This window comes from Sinocyclocheilus grahami, unplaced genomic scaffold (genome assembly GCF_001515645.1).
Source record: "Sinocyclocheilus grahami isolate Dianchi unplaced genomic scaffold, SAMN03320097.WGS_v1.1 scaffold294.1, whole genome shotgun sequence".
Taxonomy (NCBI): domain Eukaryota; kingdom Metazoa; phylum Chordata; class Actinopteri; order Cypriniformes; family Cyprinidae; genus Sinocyclocheilus; species Sinocyclocheilus grahami.
The window spans coordinates 653642-670643 of NW_015505473.1; the positions used below are offsets into that span (position 1 = coordinate 653642).

The window sequence follows — 17002 nt, forward strand, 5'->3', positions numbered from 1 at the left end:
AAAGGCTGCAGAAATCACTATTCGCTTGTCAGTACATAAATGCAAATGTGGTTACAAAACATCAATTACAGACCAAAATTCGAAAGTATTAATTGAAGGGGTTTGTTTACCGGTGTTATAAAACTTTTGTGTTATTGATGTTTTCTAGTCATTCTTTAAAAAGTTAAAAAATATATGAAGAATTCCCATCAAGAGAAATAGAAAAAGCAACATGTGGCAATGAGTTTTTACTTCTCTTTGAATGCTTTAAAAGTATTTTTAGTTTAATCCCACATGAAAAGATGTGCAAAGTAATAATTCTGAACAGAGTTATTACAGTGCTTGCAAGGTGAACACTGATTCTTTTTTTTTTCCTTTTGGATCCTGAATTAATTCAGCCCAAACCACTTAATATACAGCATCTATTTAGACATTGTTATTGATTTTTATACTTTATATAAAAAACATTTCTACTCAACATTTCAAAAGTTTGGAGTCAGTAGAATTTGTTTTGTCCGTTTTTGAAAAATTATTTTTATTGCATTATTTAATCCAAAATCCAATAAAAACAGTAATATTGTGAAATATTATTATTTCTATTTTAAAATAGCTGTTTTCTATATTCATTTCATTTTAAATCGAAGTTAAATATGTTATGGCAAAACTGAGTTTTCAGCATCATTCAGTGTAACATGATCCTTCAGAAATCATTTTAATATGCTGATTTGCTGCGCAAGAAACATTTCATTTTAGTTTAAAGCAGTTGTGATGCTTTGATAAATAGAAACATTACAAATATTGCATATAAAAGTTTTTACTGCCACTTTCGATGATTTTATTTCTTCATTGCTGAATAAAAGTATTAAGTTATGTATTTAATTTAAAAGTTAATTGCTATATGATTGCCCCTTTTAGCATGTATTTACATATTGAATTTTGATTAGCCCTTCTTTATTTCTTTCTTCAAACTGAAAGAACAGTGTTGCATGTGTTGGTTCTCATTCCCTGAGACAAAAAACAAGATGTACTAAGTGTCACGGCAGAGTTTATGGTGGCTCTAATGCGGCATGTTATTACGCACAACTTCAGACTAAAACCTACTGTACAGTAAGCTCATCTAAACTATAACACTGTTCTTTTATAACCTTGCAAGCTCTAGTATTTCTTTCATTAAATCTAGGTTTTGTAGCAATTGCTCATCATAAAATATGACCGTGTGTGTCAGGGTCAGTGATCACCATGGTGACTGGGATATGATGTTGAGAGGCCGTTTGTGCCATTTGGCTGTTTCTCCAATAATAGACAGTTGGGCTTTGTAGGAAAGGCAATTTCATAAACTAACCCTAAATATGCACACTTGCGGTCTTTTGTCAAAGCTGTGTATACTGGAACACTTGTGAAGAAAGAACATTGTGTTTGGCATTTGTATCCCCAGGAATGGTAGAAACACCCTTTTTCTTTTTTTTTTAAATCGCTGAGCTGAAAATACTTTTCAAAGCATTGAGGGCAGTGACAGCAGAGTGAAGACACTTTGGCGACCAGAAGATTTCTATCATGAGCATTTTAGATTAATTTAATTATTTTGCTATCATTCTTCCTGCTTATTTATTTTGAGGCTCAGTATGTATCTCCTGCTTGTGTGTGTGTGTGTGTGTGTGTGTTGCTTAAGGGTGTCTGCAGAAGGAGAGATAAGACGCTAGTGTAGGACACTAGTGGATAGTGTTCACAGAATCCTGCTGATCTTATCTTCTCTCTACTTCCCTTTCTCCTGCTTTCCTTCATCCTTTCTTCTCCCGTGTGCTGTGATTTTCACAGCATGCATGTTTTACGTAGAGTTAGATTGAGAGAAAGTGGATTGTCCTCTCAGTCATGATTCTCTCGTTTTATCAAATTTAGTATGAAATGTGACTATTTTGGTGCAAATTCATGACTTGGTATGACACTTACTACTCGATTTTCTACACTAATGTTTAAACGTGGCTTTTTGTTGTTTTTGGGAAAGAAAGTAATATATGTGGCAGATTTACATTGTCATCAAAGATTTATTTCAAGTAAATGCTGTTTTTTTTTTTTTACTTTCTATTCATCAAAGAATCCTGGAAAAATATAAGAAAAAAATATTGAGTTTCTTGAGTAGCAAATCAGCATATTAGAATGATTTCTGAAGAATCATGTGACACTAAAGACTGGAGTAATAATGCTAAAAATTCAGCTTTCAGATCGCAGAAATAAATTACATTTTAAAATATATTAAAATAGAAAACAGTTCTTTTAAATTGTAATATTTAACTTTTTGCTGTATATGTGATTAAATGCAATGTTGGTGAGCATAAGGACTACATTAAATGTAGCTTAACTTGCAACAAAGATAAATGCTGTGTATTCTTGGGTTTGTGCATTTTATTGGAAATGCATTCAGTGTTTGCTTAAACTGATAAAAAATGTAGAGAATAAAATTGATTCTGTTGCTATTTGAAGTCCGATTTAAAATCTGAATCTAGAAGCAAAACCAGCTAAGAACCACTTTTAGTTTCTCAAAGTCATAGTAATTTTTGTTTGTTTGTTTGTAGTTTTTTTTTTTAGAGTGCTTGGAGACATGCCCTGATGTTCAAATGAAACCCACACCACTGACAAACCTCCGAGACTCAATTCGTTCCTCTGTTATTTTCACAAACCTCCAGCTTTTGGTCCAAAACCCCTCCATTACCATCCGACCGTTGTATTTCATCTTTTCTGCTCCCTTTGTACTGTATTTTCTTTTCTCTCTTACGTTCTCTCTCTGTCGTCTTTAAAGTGCTGTCGTGACCAGACAGAAAGAAACAATATTGCTTTTAGAGGACAAACAAATGGAGGCTCCCCATTATCTTTCCGTTCATCCCGTATACTTGTGTGTGTTCTACTGTGTGTGTGTGTGTGTGCACCGGCGCTTGTCAAGTGGGACAGGGAAGCATGCACAAGTGTCCCATGAGAGCTCTAGCCTGTTCTATAACATGACAGGCCCTCAGAGGAGCGCGCCAAGCTGTCACACTGAGCTCTCCCCAACGCTAATGAGTCAGAGTTAATTAAAAAACCCAGGCAGGACTGCGGGAGACACACATCGATGCACACACACACATACGCAAGCGTACATGCACTCACCCAACCTGGCCAGAGTTAAACACACATAGTGGACAGTGGGGAAGAATATTGCTGATTCATGCTGTAGCCTCAGGGGGCCGTGTGTGTGTGTGTGTGTGTGTGTGTGTGGACGTCAGCGCATGTGTCCCTTGTGTGTGTTTAGCGTCCCTGCGGCACTGGGGCTTTTATGGAGAGGCGGGGAGGAAGCTACGCTGCTGCCGCTCTCAGTCTTTTTCTTTAGATTCCTTGCTCCTGAGGTCATGTGTTTTTTTTAGTATTCACCAAAATAATTACCAAAGTATCCACTACTGAGATAGGAAAAAATGTAGAAGCTGTGGTTAAAGGAATAGTTCACCCAGAAATGAAAATTTACTCACCCTGATATCTTCAAAAAAAATTTTTTATCAGAACAGATTTGGAGAAATTTAGCAATACATCACTTGCTCTCCAATGGATCATCTGCAGTGAATGGGTGCCGTCAGAATGAAAGTCCAAATAGCTGATAAAAACATTGCAATAATCCACAAGTAATCTATATTACTCCAGTCCATTAATTAACATCTTGTGAAGTGAGAATCTGCTTGTTTGTAAAAAAAAAAAAAATCAATTTTTAAGGTGTTTTCAAAACTTCACTTCTGGCCATAATCCGTAATCCACTTCATCCAGTGAAAAATTCCAAGCTCTGTTGTCCTCTTACATCAAAATTCATTTTGGACTCCATTTTGGACTGTTTTCATATGTAAACAGTGCTTTATCTGTGCATATTTCTCTCCTGATTTATACGAGATAACTTTTTCACTAAATAAGGCAATATTTAGAGGGCTCATTTTAGTTGAAAGCAACAGTTTAAAGTTTAAAAAGTCTTGATGGATTTGTTTCTTACAAACATGCAGCTTTTCACTTCACATGATTTTGATAGAGTGGATTATTGTGATGTTTTTATTAGTTATTTTTACTCTCATTCTGACGGCACCCATTCACTGTATGCAGAGGATCCATTGATTAGCAAGTTATGTAATGATACATTTCTCTAAATCTTTTCAGATGAAGAAACAAACTCATCTACATGTTGGCCTTAGAGCGAGTCAAATTTTTCTGCAAATTCATTTTTCTGGGTGAATTATTACTTTAACATGGCTGATTTTTTTGTAAGGGTTGGATTTCTTTCATCACCCAAATGGTTTTTTTATTCTTTCTTTTTTTTCGGTTATTAAAAAGAAAAGATTAGCATCTTGCTGCAACAAGGGTTTGTTTGAAAATAAATGAATGTTTTAATTTTTCCATTTTAGTTGGTAATCAGCCATTTCATCTTATCGTCGTCTGTGACACTATTAAGCATGCAGGCAGAAATGTCAGCACCAGATTATCATGTTTACTCAGCATATTAATATATTAGCATTTTTTTAATATTAATGCAGGATTAGCATAAACATTAGCATCCATTAACATGCTTTTGCATATTCAAATTTGCTTACTTCATGTACAAATGCGACGCTAATCGTTTCAGCTTTTGTTCAGTGGTTATTCCACTCAGTTCCCATCCCAGAGGGATTTTTGATTAAGTTGACGCTGAAAAGATTCACGGTTGTTTATAGCAAACTACTTTAGCGGTTCCTTTTAGCCGGGTGAGATTAGCATCATATGAGATCGAGTGCTTGTTGGTAGAGATGTACGTTAACACAAAGGCACATCGATGCGTGTTAGGGCAGATGTTCTGTGGAGGGACAGGAAGATTGTCGTCTTGTCACACTGAAACTTAAGACAGAGGCGTGAGCTGCAACAGGCCATGAAAGCTGAAAAAAAGATCCTATCACATCAGGCATGCTTGGATGAACTTTCTTGCTACGTCATTCATTCTTCTTTCAGATCTCTTCCGTAACTTTTGTTGTTGTTGATTTGGCTTATCCCTTTATCACGCAGCACATTTTGTTCATTTTCATCTGCTAGCATTTCTCTATGATTTAAGTTTGTGTAAAATCTTGCATACTGTTTATTTAAGGGGCGCCATATCAGTATTGGTATATCAATATTAGTACCAATTTTTTGCCATATGAGGAACTGTCTCTTGTGCTTTCAGGCCAATTGTCTCTAAATCTCACATTTGTTGATTTATACGTGTTATAGGCCTCGAAACTTATATATTTGGTGATCTGGAATGTATTGAACGTTGTCGTTATGAATTCTGCTCATTTAAATATGTCACAAGATAATGTTATCTAGCTGCCTAACATTTTGTTGAAATTTCGCAAATGACTTGTTATTGTCCCAGAAGCGTCATTCATCATCAATCATGTGACTGTTTTACACCGCATTGCTTTCAAGCAAAAGAATATTTGTGAATTTATTTATAATTTTTTTTCCCTTAAACATGTAAAATATGTTGCTAATTTTTTTTATGTTAAGACCAACATTATTTATATATAAATAATTGTAACATCTGTTATTTATTATTTATCATATATTGTAGGGCTGGACCAGAATATTTGATTATTCGAATATTCGTTTGGTGGGTTGACATTCGATTTTCAATTTTGAAATTCTAATATATATTTATTTTTTTCGAACACCTGGCATCCCCCGCGAAACGAATCGCCCATGAGTGAACGTCCTGATTCAGTTCATCTGGAAGAGAAGACAAAAATGCCGAAAACCTCAGCTGTGTGGGAGCACTTTAAATTGAGTGAGGACAAGACAAAGGTAGTGTGCCAAATATGCGATTTGAAGCTGGCCTACCACAACAGCACATTAAGTTTGAAAAAGTTCTGTAAGTAGTACGCCTATAGTATATTGTTGGTGTAAAAAAAGACGAGCTGCTTTTATCCGCCATGTTAATCAGTAATTTTACACATGATAAAAACGTGCACTTAATTTGCTTGGAAAATACTTGCGAATACGGCAGTCATAAAAAAAACGTACAGTAGCCTGAACGTACAGGAGCATGTAAACCCTGCCCGCGTGAGGCACGCCGCTTCCGGATCACGCTGTTCTGTAGTTTATTAAGTTTATTAATTCTGAACGTGTCAAGTGTCCATATTGCACCAAAATGTGACACTGCACTCCCTTGGGTCCACAGCAACACAACTGCCACGCGTGAAGTCGATTGGATGAACGGTTCTCGAAAATAATAAAAATGTAGACAGACACACAGAGATTCCTGCCTTTATTACACCATGTCTTCACTGTACGCGAAAAAGCGACCGTTGAAAATCATTTGAAATTTGTGTCAATACGTCAAAAATAGAACGCAGCAGCAGTTTTCTGTCGGGAATTTGTCGTGTCGCGATGCGCCGCATCCAGTGTAGACCGCATCACTGATTATAATGAGTTCTATAGTATTTTGTCGCGCCGCGCTGTTCACGTCCGTTGTAGACACGGTGTTAGAGAGAAGAATATGTTCAGCCCCCTCCCTCCAAAGCTTCAAATATTCGGTGTTGATTACTACCGAAGCTTCGAAGCTCAAAAATGGCATTCGGACCAGCCCTAATATATTGTTTGGCCCTGTACCAGTTTGTTTTCACTGTCTAATAATGTATGATAATATATTTGTTTAATACATATCTATTTGCACATAATATTCAGATTATTTTTCAAGCTGATTTAAAACCAAGCCGTTTTTTTGCACATTAAATTTTGCAAGCCTGATTGTACATAATTCTGGAGAGTGTTAGTATGAATGCTATTTTTGACAAAAATAATGATCAGCATTTTTTATTGGCCAAAAATTCCTAAATGGAGCATCCTTATTGTCTGTCAAATTAATGAGCAAGCATACAAAAACATACTCTGTTAAATGTTGATACCAGCACGGCCTTGTAGCCAGAAAATTACAAGAAGCAGCATATTTTTTTTCCACAAACACGCGCACACACACACACTTGTATTTGCGCTCACTCTCCATCTTTCTCAGGGGAGCGTGAGTGTGTATGGCTGTGGGCATGTGCTCTCAGAAAGTCTTCATCGCTCTTCTGTCTTTTATGACTCTGTGTCTGCTACACAAATGTAATAACATTGTTTTTCTTTCTTGGATTGGATGAAAACAATATGAAGGTAGAGAGCCCAGCTCTACTCAAACGGACACCTGCTTGTGTCTCAACCTCTCTGACCTGTCTTTAATTTATCTCTGTCTCTGTTATTTCCTCTCTCAGGTTGTGCCTTCCTCACATACTGTGCAAGAGAATCAGCGCTAAAAGCTCAGACCGCGCTTCACGAGCAGAAGACGCTACCTGGGGTAGGTCATCACGGTCAAACTGGCACATAAACACATGCAAATAAGAAAACACATGCACACTGGTACAGATGGGTAGTTGACATAATACTATAGGGAAGTTGGCAACGTGACATGCTGAAATCGATATAATAATCACTATAGCATTTTGGTGTTGTTGTTTTTTTATTTTAATTATACATGTACTATGCATGTAAATTTTAATATATATTAAACTGTATATGTATACTGTCATTCAAATTTTGGGAGTCTTTTATTTATTATTTTTAATTAATACGTTTTTGCTGAAGAAAAATTTTAACTTTTATTCTGCAAGAATGATTAAAATTTGTCCAAATTGGCAGTAAAGATATTTAAAATGCTACAAATAATTTTTTGAATAATAATAATGTGCCATTGTTTGCACAAAAAAATATTAAGCAGAGCATCTATTTTCAACATTTATAATAGTAAATAAAATGTTTCTGGAGCGCCAAATCATCATATTAAAATAATTTCTGATGGATCATATGACACTGAAGACTAGCGTAATGATGCTGAAAAATCAGATTTGCCATCATAAAAATAAATTGCATTTTAAAATGTACTACAATAGAAAATGTATTTTAAATAGCAATAATATTTCACATTATTTATTGTTTTTTTGTTTAAGTAAACATTAAAAAATAATCTTGCAGACCCCAAACTTTTGCCACTTTTGAATGGTTATGTGTGTGTATACAGTATATCTATATTTATTCATATACAGTAAATAAAAAATAGATAGTGTATGCATTATATGTCAACTACCAAAATGTACATGTAATGCATTTTAAATTTTAAGCACATTGTATGTAGGTTTATTTATTATGTATTTATTTTAATTTTTTTGCCAAAAAGTTAGCCCTCAAAAAGCGATAACTCTTCTTTTTTTTTTTTGGCTTAGTTTTCAATCTCGTCCACTCGTACTCTTCCTTTTTCCTTTTCCTCTCCATCTCTCTCTCTTTCTCTCTGGAAGAGCCTTGTACCCAAGGGCAAGAACTACACAGCACCACATTAGAGCTGTCCTATTTATAGTGTCTTTTAGTGTCTCTGAGCATGTGTGTGTGTGTGTGTGTGTGTGTGTGTGTGCAAGCGTGCCTTATGAATGTCTGCGGGCACGTGTGTGTATTACTCCGTCACTCCTATTTGGGTTAGTACAAACTTGCTGTCCCGCTCTAACATTGTTTGGTTGTAGTGTGTGTGCGCGTGTGTTTTGAAGTTGCTCCATTAGCTCTTGCTCAGCTCAGTTTGGTGTGTTCTGTTTTAATGACGCCTCCAGGGAGAATGACAGTTGCCGTGGCGAACGGAATGCCTTTGATGCGAGTGATTATGACATCATAGATGTTGAATACAGGGGAGTCACTTTGCTGGAGTTCCTTTCTTTTAGTGCAGAGAATATTCACTTGGTAAAAAACGCTCACACAGCCATACACGTTTTGCTCTTTTTTTTTCCCCCCCCCACATGAACGTGTAAGTCATCATGTTAGATGTTGACTGTAATAAGAAAAACCCTTGATCGTCTTATTATGAGCACATCTATTCGCAAGAAATGCAAACGCAGCAGCTGCAAATGAATTCAATCGAAGGCTCTGCCTATCACAAATGTTTCATAAGAATACTAATTAACCAGAGGAGCGTTTTATCGCTCAGGTTGCTCATTCAGAGCTCAGGAGACTTAATAGAGTTCTTGGTTGGGTTTCATTTTAGTCTTTGTCTCGGATGTTTCTCCTATAATTTCTTAAGAGAATTATATTTTTAAAAAATGGAGGATTAGAGCTGTAAAATGAATATGGAGACTATATCTGAGATATAGTGAAGGGTTTGGAAGAATTTAATGAGAAATATTGGAGAAATCTTACACTTTTCTTGACAGACCTGAGCATAGACATTTGTTGAGTCCTATTTGGAAACATTGGAGATTACTGGGGTCTTTTTTTTTTTAAATCCGGTATAATTTTGGTATCAGAGGTATTATTATAGTTTTTATTAGTAATAAATTTTTTAAATTTTCTTTTTTAATTTTACTTTTCGTTTTGCTCTTTTTTTTTCCCCCCCCCACATGAACGTGTAAGTCATCATGTTAGATGTTGACTGTAATAAGAAAAACCCTTGATCGTCTTATTATGAGCACATCTATTCGCAAGAAATGCAAACGCAGCAGCTGCAAATGAATTCAATCGAAGGCTCTGCCTATCACAAATGTTTCATAAGAATACTAATTACCCAGAGGAACGTTTTATCACTTGGGCTGCTCATTCAGCGCTCAGGAGACTTAATGGAGTTCTTGGTTGGGTTTTATTTTAGTCTTTGTCTCGGATGTTTCTCCTATAATTTCTTAAGAGAATTATATTTTTAAAAAATGGAGGATTAGAGCTGTAAAATGAATATGGAGACTATATCTGAGATATAGTGAAGGGTTTGGAAGAATTTAATGAGAAATATTGGAGAAATCTTACACTTTTCTTGACAGACCTGAGCATAGACATTTGTTGAGTCCTATTTGGAAACATTGGAGATTACTGGGGTCTTTTTTTTTTTTTTTTAAATCCGGTATAATTTTGGTATCAGAGGTATTATTATAGTTTTTATTAGTAATAAATTTTTTAAATTTTCTTTTTTAATTTTACTTTTTTAGTAATTTTGTTGTGTTTTTGTCATTTTTAAACTTTTTCTAAATATGTCTATATATGTATATTTCAGGTTTAGTTTTAGTTCATTTTTAAAAATGAGAATAGTTGCCTTGGCTTCTTTTTTTTTTTTTTTTTTTTGTTATTTCAGTTAACATCTATTTGTTTCATTTTAATTAGCAAAAAAAATAGTTTTAGTTAACCAGTAACCCTAAAACAATCTGAGATATTTGATGATATTTACAGTATAACCAGAAATCTCCATTTGTGTTCCAAATTATCAAATTTTTCTCTAAGGGTATACAGCTGATGTTTAATTTTTCATTCTTACAGTATGAGCCATCATGGCCACTTCAAATATAAGCACGTTTTTATTGTGAAATAGTAAAGGCTTAAGTAAACAAAGAAAGAGAGCGAGAGAAAGCAGAATAAATAAATCTGGAGAAATTAAGAAAAGTCATTGGAACGTTTTATGTGTTTTATCTGCTGGAGAATCTTGAGCCATCCCACCATTTCTTTTCCTTTCTTTCTCTTTGTCCCCCCTCTCAGCCTTTATGCAGTGATCTCTCTCATTTTTCCACTTCACTTGACAGCTTGATGGTTTTTAGGAAAGTGGTTTTTATGTTAGAAAGTTCTGTCAAGTGCAAGAAGCCTCCCAAGCTCCAGTTGGGAAGAGATAGAACGAGCCAGAGAGAGTGGGCTGCACTTGGACCTTCAAAATCACAGCTCAATAGCAGAGTCGCTCCAAATGAGTGGTGAAAAACACATTTGCGCCTTTTAGCTTAAAGCCTGACCCTCTCTGACGCTTTCTTTTGTTTGGTATGAGATCACCTCACTGACTAAAATCACACAAACATTTATATTGTGCTTATCGAGCATTTCTGCCATATTTGACACCACAATATTGCAGCTATAAAGTAATGCAGGACAGAATATAGTGTTTATAAGTGTAATTTGGTTTAAGGTGTATTACCTACTGGTATGATACCTTATATTTTTTGCTGGATTATTACATATAGGTATATAATCATTTTTCACATTTTCCAGGCTATATTCTTATGATTTTATATCTTGTATAATGGTAGTCAAGGTTCCTCATACCAAAAATCATCTTAATTTAGCTTTATATGATTTTCATACTTATTTTTTTCCCGTTCTGACCTTTACAATTAAACCAGCGGTTTTGGTACTGTACCTTTAAGACTTGCTTGTGAATTACCTGTCATGTCTGACTGTCCCATCATGTAGGTTTAGTTTCATTCATGAAGTTTCTGGTAACTAAATATCCATTTATAAATAAATTAGGTGATCATATGTTAATGTGGTCATGATTGTCAAAATGTAATTATGACCATTTCGAAATAACTTTTTGCACATAGTACATCAAAACTGAAGCTTAAGTATGAATACCCATGGCCGCTCTCTCGCTCACGTTTAAATACACACGCACGCACGAGTACAAACGGAGCAGCTATTACTCACTGCAACGAACACAAATGCAGAATGTTCACAAATATGCATTCATGCAGATGAATATTCATGTAGAAATATTTCCTGGAGACTAATGCTTGTTGTGGCATAGCCATACACAGATACACACTATGGCTGTTCTCGAAATGAAATACTATTATTTGATTTATCTGTATGTATATATGCAATTATTTGTTTATTTACTTTTGCATTATTATTATTATTATTATTATTATTATTATTACTACTATTATTACATCAACTTTGAACCTTGATAAACAAGAGACATTTGACTTTGTGTTTGTACTGGTCAGAGTAGGTGTGTGTGTGGGTGTGTTTTATTGCCGTGATTGTCTGGGAAGGAATGATACTCATTAATAACTAATTTTAAAAAACAATGTATTGTGAGATTTTTATTGTGAAAATTATTGTAATTTCAGTTAAAATCTCCAATGAATAAATTATTACAATTACAAATAGAACACCAATTTTCTACTTTTTTCAATTTTTTTTATTATGAGAAATTATTGTAATAACAGTTAAAGTGCCCTTATTATGGGTAATGAAAGGTTCATATTTTGGTTTTGGGAGTCCCCAAGAACAGGTTGACATGCATGCAAGGTCAAAAAACACTTGTATTGTCTTATAATATGCATTTATTTTTACCTTACTTGCTCAACAACTCCCAAACTATTCGCTCCACGATTAATTTTTCCAAAGCCCTCCTTTGCGTGACGCTAATCTTCGGTGATTGGTCCGATTGGTCTCATTTTCATTTCATCATGCCTGTAATGCCTGATAAAGCAGTCTTTGTGAGCGCAGTGGTGCTTTGTGTACAAATGTCAACATGAAACGTCTTGGGATTTGTTTTAAAAACGACTCGTTTCAATGATTCCGAGTCGACTCTTTCTTTTGAGAGACAATAACTTTATACACGGTGCACTTTCAGATTTACTTTGCAGGATGTTTTCATTCACTTAGAGCTGTGTTACACACTGCATGAAAGGTAATTCTCAAAAATCCATAATAGGGGCACTTTAAAAACTCCAATAAAGTATTCACAAAATAAAATAAAAAATTTTCTCCCATTTTTATTGTGAGAATTATTGTAATTACAATTAAAAGCTCAAATACAGTATTCCAAAAAATACAAGTTTACTGTAAGTACTGCATAGTATTTAAAAGTAGTACTCAAATCAGTATGAACATTTCAAACAGCTATATTGTTGTCGCTTTAACTCCTTACGTGCATGTTTAATTCAGCAAGCGCCATCCATTTATCGTCTCATAAATAAATCCAGTTACTTTGCATTTCTAATCCCATTTTGTATAAAAAAATGTCTTAACTTTTGACAGCCCGATCAAATAATGAAGTCAAAAGAGATCTCCGTTCATATTGATCTTGTTTATTTGTCAGAATAGAATGTCAAGTTGATCGCATTGCATTATGGGATACAGTATATGCAGTTATTTTGCATTTCTAATCCCATTTTGTATAAAAAAATGTCTTAACTTTTGACAGCCCGATCAAATAATGAAGTCAAAAGAGATCTCCGTTCATATTGATCTTGTTTATTTGTCAGAATAGAATGTCAAGTTGATCGCATTGCATTATGGGATACAGTGTTTCACACAGTGCGCTCTGGTTGCACGTTCTGGCAAATGTTGCATCATTTGGGTCCTCACGCCTACAGAAAACTGGCACAGTATGCACTGTATACACACGGCATGCTACTTTCTTTCAGAGATAGTATTCAATTCTGAACATATCCAAAGATAAACCTACCTCAGCTCCCACGTACACGCACATATATCTAGAAAAAATGCGCACACCTACTCACAAATATGTATTTAAAAACATGCATTCATACTCTCAAAAAGATAAATGTACTGTCCATTGATCCCTAATGGTACATACTGACAGTCTGTGGATAAGCAAGCACAACATGGATCAATGGATCATTTTGTAACTCATAAAGGTACACGCACACCTACACCAGCTCTGATCTCTGATATGAGCCTGAGCTATGCCTCCAGGAGCAGAGATGAAATGGGAATAGAGTAGGGATGGAAGGGAGGATTGAAACGCATGAAGGGAAGAAAGAAAGAAGGACAGAAGAGGAAGCAGCAGGCGATGTGGCTCTGATTTCTGTTCATTTACTTACTCTCTCTTTCTCTCTCTCTGGCGATTGTGTGAGATATGCTACAGACCCAGAAATCCATACCATTGACCAACCGCGCGACCTACTTTTGTGGCAGCTCTTTCAATATGTCTGCCGACTGGTCAATATAGACCTGTTCCCCGAGAGAGGCACAGGAAAAAGGAAGTGTGAAGACCTTTGGATGTGTTGTGTTTTTTAAACTGGTGTGCAGGGCCTATCCATTTTACTGTATTAGTTTACAGAAACATGCTGTGTTAGTCTTACAATGCAAGTCAAATGTTTGGATTCATTATTACTGTTTTCCACAGTTTAAAGTAATATTAAAATCATTAAAATGGGAAAATAACTAAAATTGAAGTGTGGGAATGAGACCTAAAATGTAAAATGTGTAGAAACGTTCTCGTATTTAATCCTAGGCGCATCCTGGAATGATATTTCAACGTTATTTTCCCATGAATTTCACATGTACTAGACACTTTCTCTTCACTGTCCAATCCAATTTAAAATTTTAAATTCTATATTTAATTTTAAATATTTTATATAAAATATGCAAGATATATTTTATATTTTGATGGATTGATTTAGAACTAAATTAATGCTTTAATTCAGCAAAAATGTTATCCAAAAATTAGAGTAAAGACATTTAGAATATAACAAAATATTGTTTTTTAAATTTGATATTTATTAAAGAATCCTGAAAAAATTTGTACAATTTCCACAACAATACCAAGCATTATAAAGCAACTTTTTTTAACATTGATAATAATAAGAAATGTTTCTTGAACAGCAAATCAGCTAATAATATTTCACAATATTACTGTTTAACTGTATTTTTGCAGCCTTGATGAACATAAGAGACCTTTTTCAGAAACTTGTGTATATTTATTTATATTTACAAAGTCGGTTTCAAATATATATATATATATATATTAGTATATCATAAAAAGGCACTTAAGATCATAAGAAATATAATTTGAGTATTATTGAGCACGTCACAATTCTAATTATCTTTATGGTCTCTATATTCTTTATGCATAATATATTTTCTCTCTTTTTTTTTCTTTTGATTTTGCAGTGAAATGTCTCCTGAGCACATTTTCATGTGATTCACCTCATCTGTCTCCGAATCTGCGGTTTGACCTCCTTCTTGCAAGAGAACCTAACTCAGAATCACCTGCGAGTTCACAGTCCTTACATAATCACTCACAGCTCCCAGTGATTAAACCTGAGAATCTGTCGCTGAGAGAGACGTTTTGACAGATACTCGTCAGTCGTCGTGAAAAATAGATGCTCTTCTTCTCAACTCAGCTCGCTGCCTCCACTGTGGGGGCCCGCTGTACTGATTACAACATTATGTAATATGGAAGAGACGCTCTATATCAAGAATTCAGTGTGAAGAAATGCTTGTGACAGCACAGTGGCCCAAGAAAGGGGGGGGGGACAAATTTCCTTTGCAGCCAATGTCGTGCTGACTTCGTCTAAACACTGTGCTGGCGCCCGGAGTGGATGAGACAATAGGTACATTGACATATCCACTCATAATAGTGGCGTGGAGCAGACTGCATTTGCGTGTGGTGATTTGTTGCTGGTTAATACGACTGCGCTGTGGTCTGAGCCATATGCTGGCGGAATAATAAACTTTGCAGCGAAGGGCATTTGTCCGATGTGATTGGTTTTATTGAAGGACGCATTTTCACAAATCTTATTCGAGACACAGTGGCGCAACAGTTTGGTAGCCGGGGCAAGCGGACACAACAACAACAGCGACGCGGGAATAAAAGTGCAATTGCAGGCCGCGACTTGGCTGCCTTTTAATTATTGATGGCCACTTCGGCTCTGCATTGGGCAGTAATTGCATTACAGGTCACTTCTCAATAGCAATCTGTGAAAGTTGTGGTGATGTGTGCTGGGAGCCGATCGATAGGCGCTGTCCAGGGTGCTGGATTCAGACACACTTTCATTCTGTGTTTATGTCTCTCTCTCTTTCTCTCTCTCTCTCTCTCACTCGTCCTACTTTCTGCTCTGTTTCTCACCTGTATGTTCAGGTTCCCTCTTTCGTGGCATTTGTGCTTTAAGCTGTTAGTCGATTGGAAATCTTTCATCTTTTTTCAAGATTGAAAGAATTTTAAGGTTTACGCTACTTAAACAGGTATTTCATTGTGCAAAATTGAGCTACTGTTTTTTTTTATTATTATTAAGCCCTGTTATGACGGGACTAGTTTTCCCTGAGGAGGTCATCCTGTCTGACTTTATTTCTGCCTGAACTGGTTTATTTCTTTATTTATTTTAGTGACACAACCTCGGTGAAACTGGAGGAAATCTCATTACAGCCGAGTAGCAGTGTCTGTGATTGCGGTATATTTTTGCCCAGTGTTTCTCATTTATTTTGACCTTCTTTGAATGCCATATCCAAAGCTGAATTTCTTTCTTTTTTGTTATGGATTCATTATGGATTTCTTGTTTATTTTTCTGGGTAAAATCAACAAATCAGTTCATAGTTCAAATACTGCTGGCAAAAATTAAATCAATAAGGGACATTTGATAATAGGCTGCTTACAATGGCCACTGTAGTAAAACCCATTTGGTTTGCATCCACAGGCACATATAGACTATTTTACAATGGATTTTTTGGGATAAATTATTAATATCATGTATTTTGTTTATAATTGTTTTTTTATACTAATTACATTATTGACTATCATTTTTTAATTGCACTACTGTTTAAAGGGGTCATATGATGCGATTTCACGTTTTCCTTTCTCTTTGGAGGGTTACAAGCTGATTGTGCATAGATAAGATCCCTGAAGCTGCAAAGACTAAAGTCTCAAAACCAAAGAGATATTCTTTATCAAAGTTAAGATTCTGCCACGCCCCCCTAAAATGGCTCGTTCTAACACGCCCCCACATATCTACCTCACTATGTGGAAATATTAGCATAATGCCACCCAAATGTGCACGCAAAGAAAGAAGGCGTAGTTTCAGTAACCGCAGTTAGTGTTGAAGCAGCCATGTCAGGGAGACGCTGTGTGTTTCTAGGCGAAAGCAAAAGCACTTTATTTGGCCTTCCGAAAGTAGATGCATTTAGGAATCTTTAAGATTACTTACAACAGAACAGCAATGCATTTTATGGACGACCGTTTCGTGAACCTAGGAGAGGAGGTCATTCTGACTTTGCTATGACAATCTGGCGCTTCTGAATCAGCTACTGTAAGTATGTTTTGTTATTAGTTTAAGTATTTGCTACTGACTGGTCAAATGCGGAGTTTTGCGCATCGTGTGTGTGTGTGTGCGCGCGTGTGTGTGAGATAGAGAGAGAGAGAGAGAGAGCTAGAGAGACCAGCTTCATCACTGTGTCTGTCACGCGACTCTGTTCCCTTTCGGGCTCTGTCTTTGCATTTATT

At 35.6% G+C, this 17002-nt stretch overlaps 1 protein-coding gene across 1 annotated transcript in view; it reads left to right on the forward strand.

The window, feature by feature from the left end:
* The window catches only part of LOC107600881 (CUGBP Elav-like family member 4), an 81533-nt gene that overhangs the window by 7312 nt on the left and 57219 nt on the right, over positions 1-17002 (forward strand). Inside the window, exon 2 of the mRNA XM_016292859.1 lies at positions 7242-7324. Coding sequence (XP_016148345.1) covers positions 7242-7324 — 83 coding nt within the window. The remainder of the gene's footprint in view (positions 1-7241; positions 7325-17002) is intronic.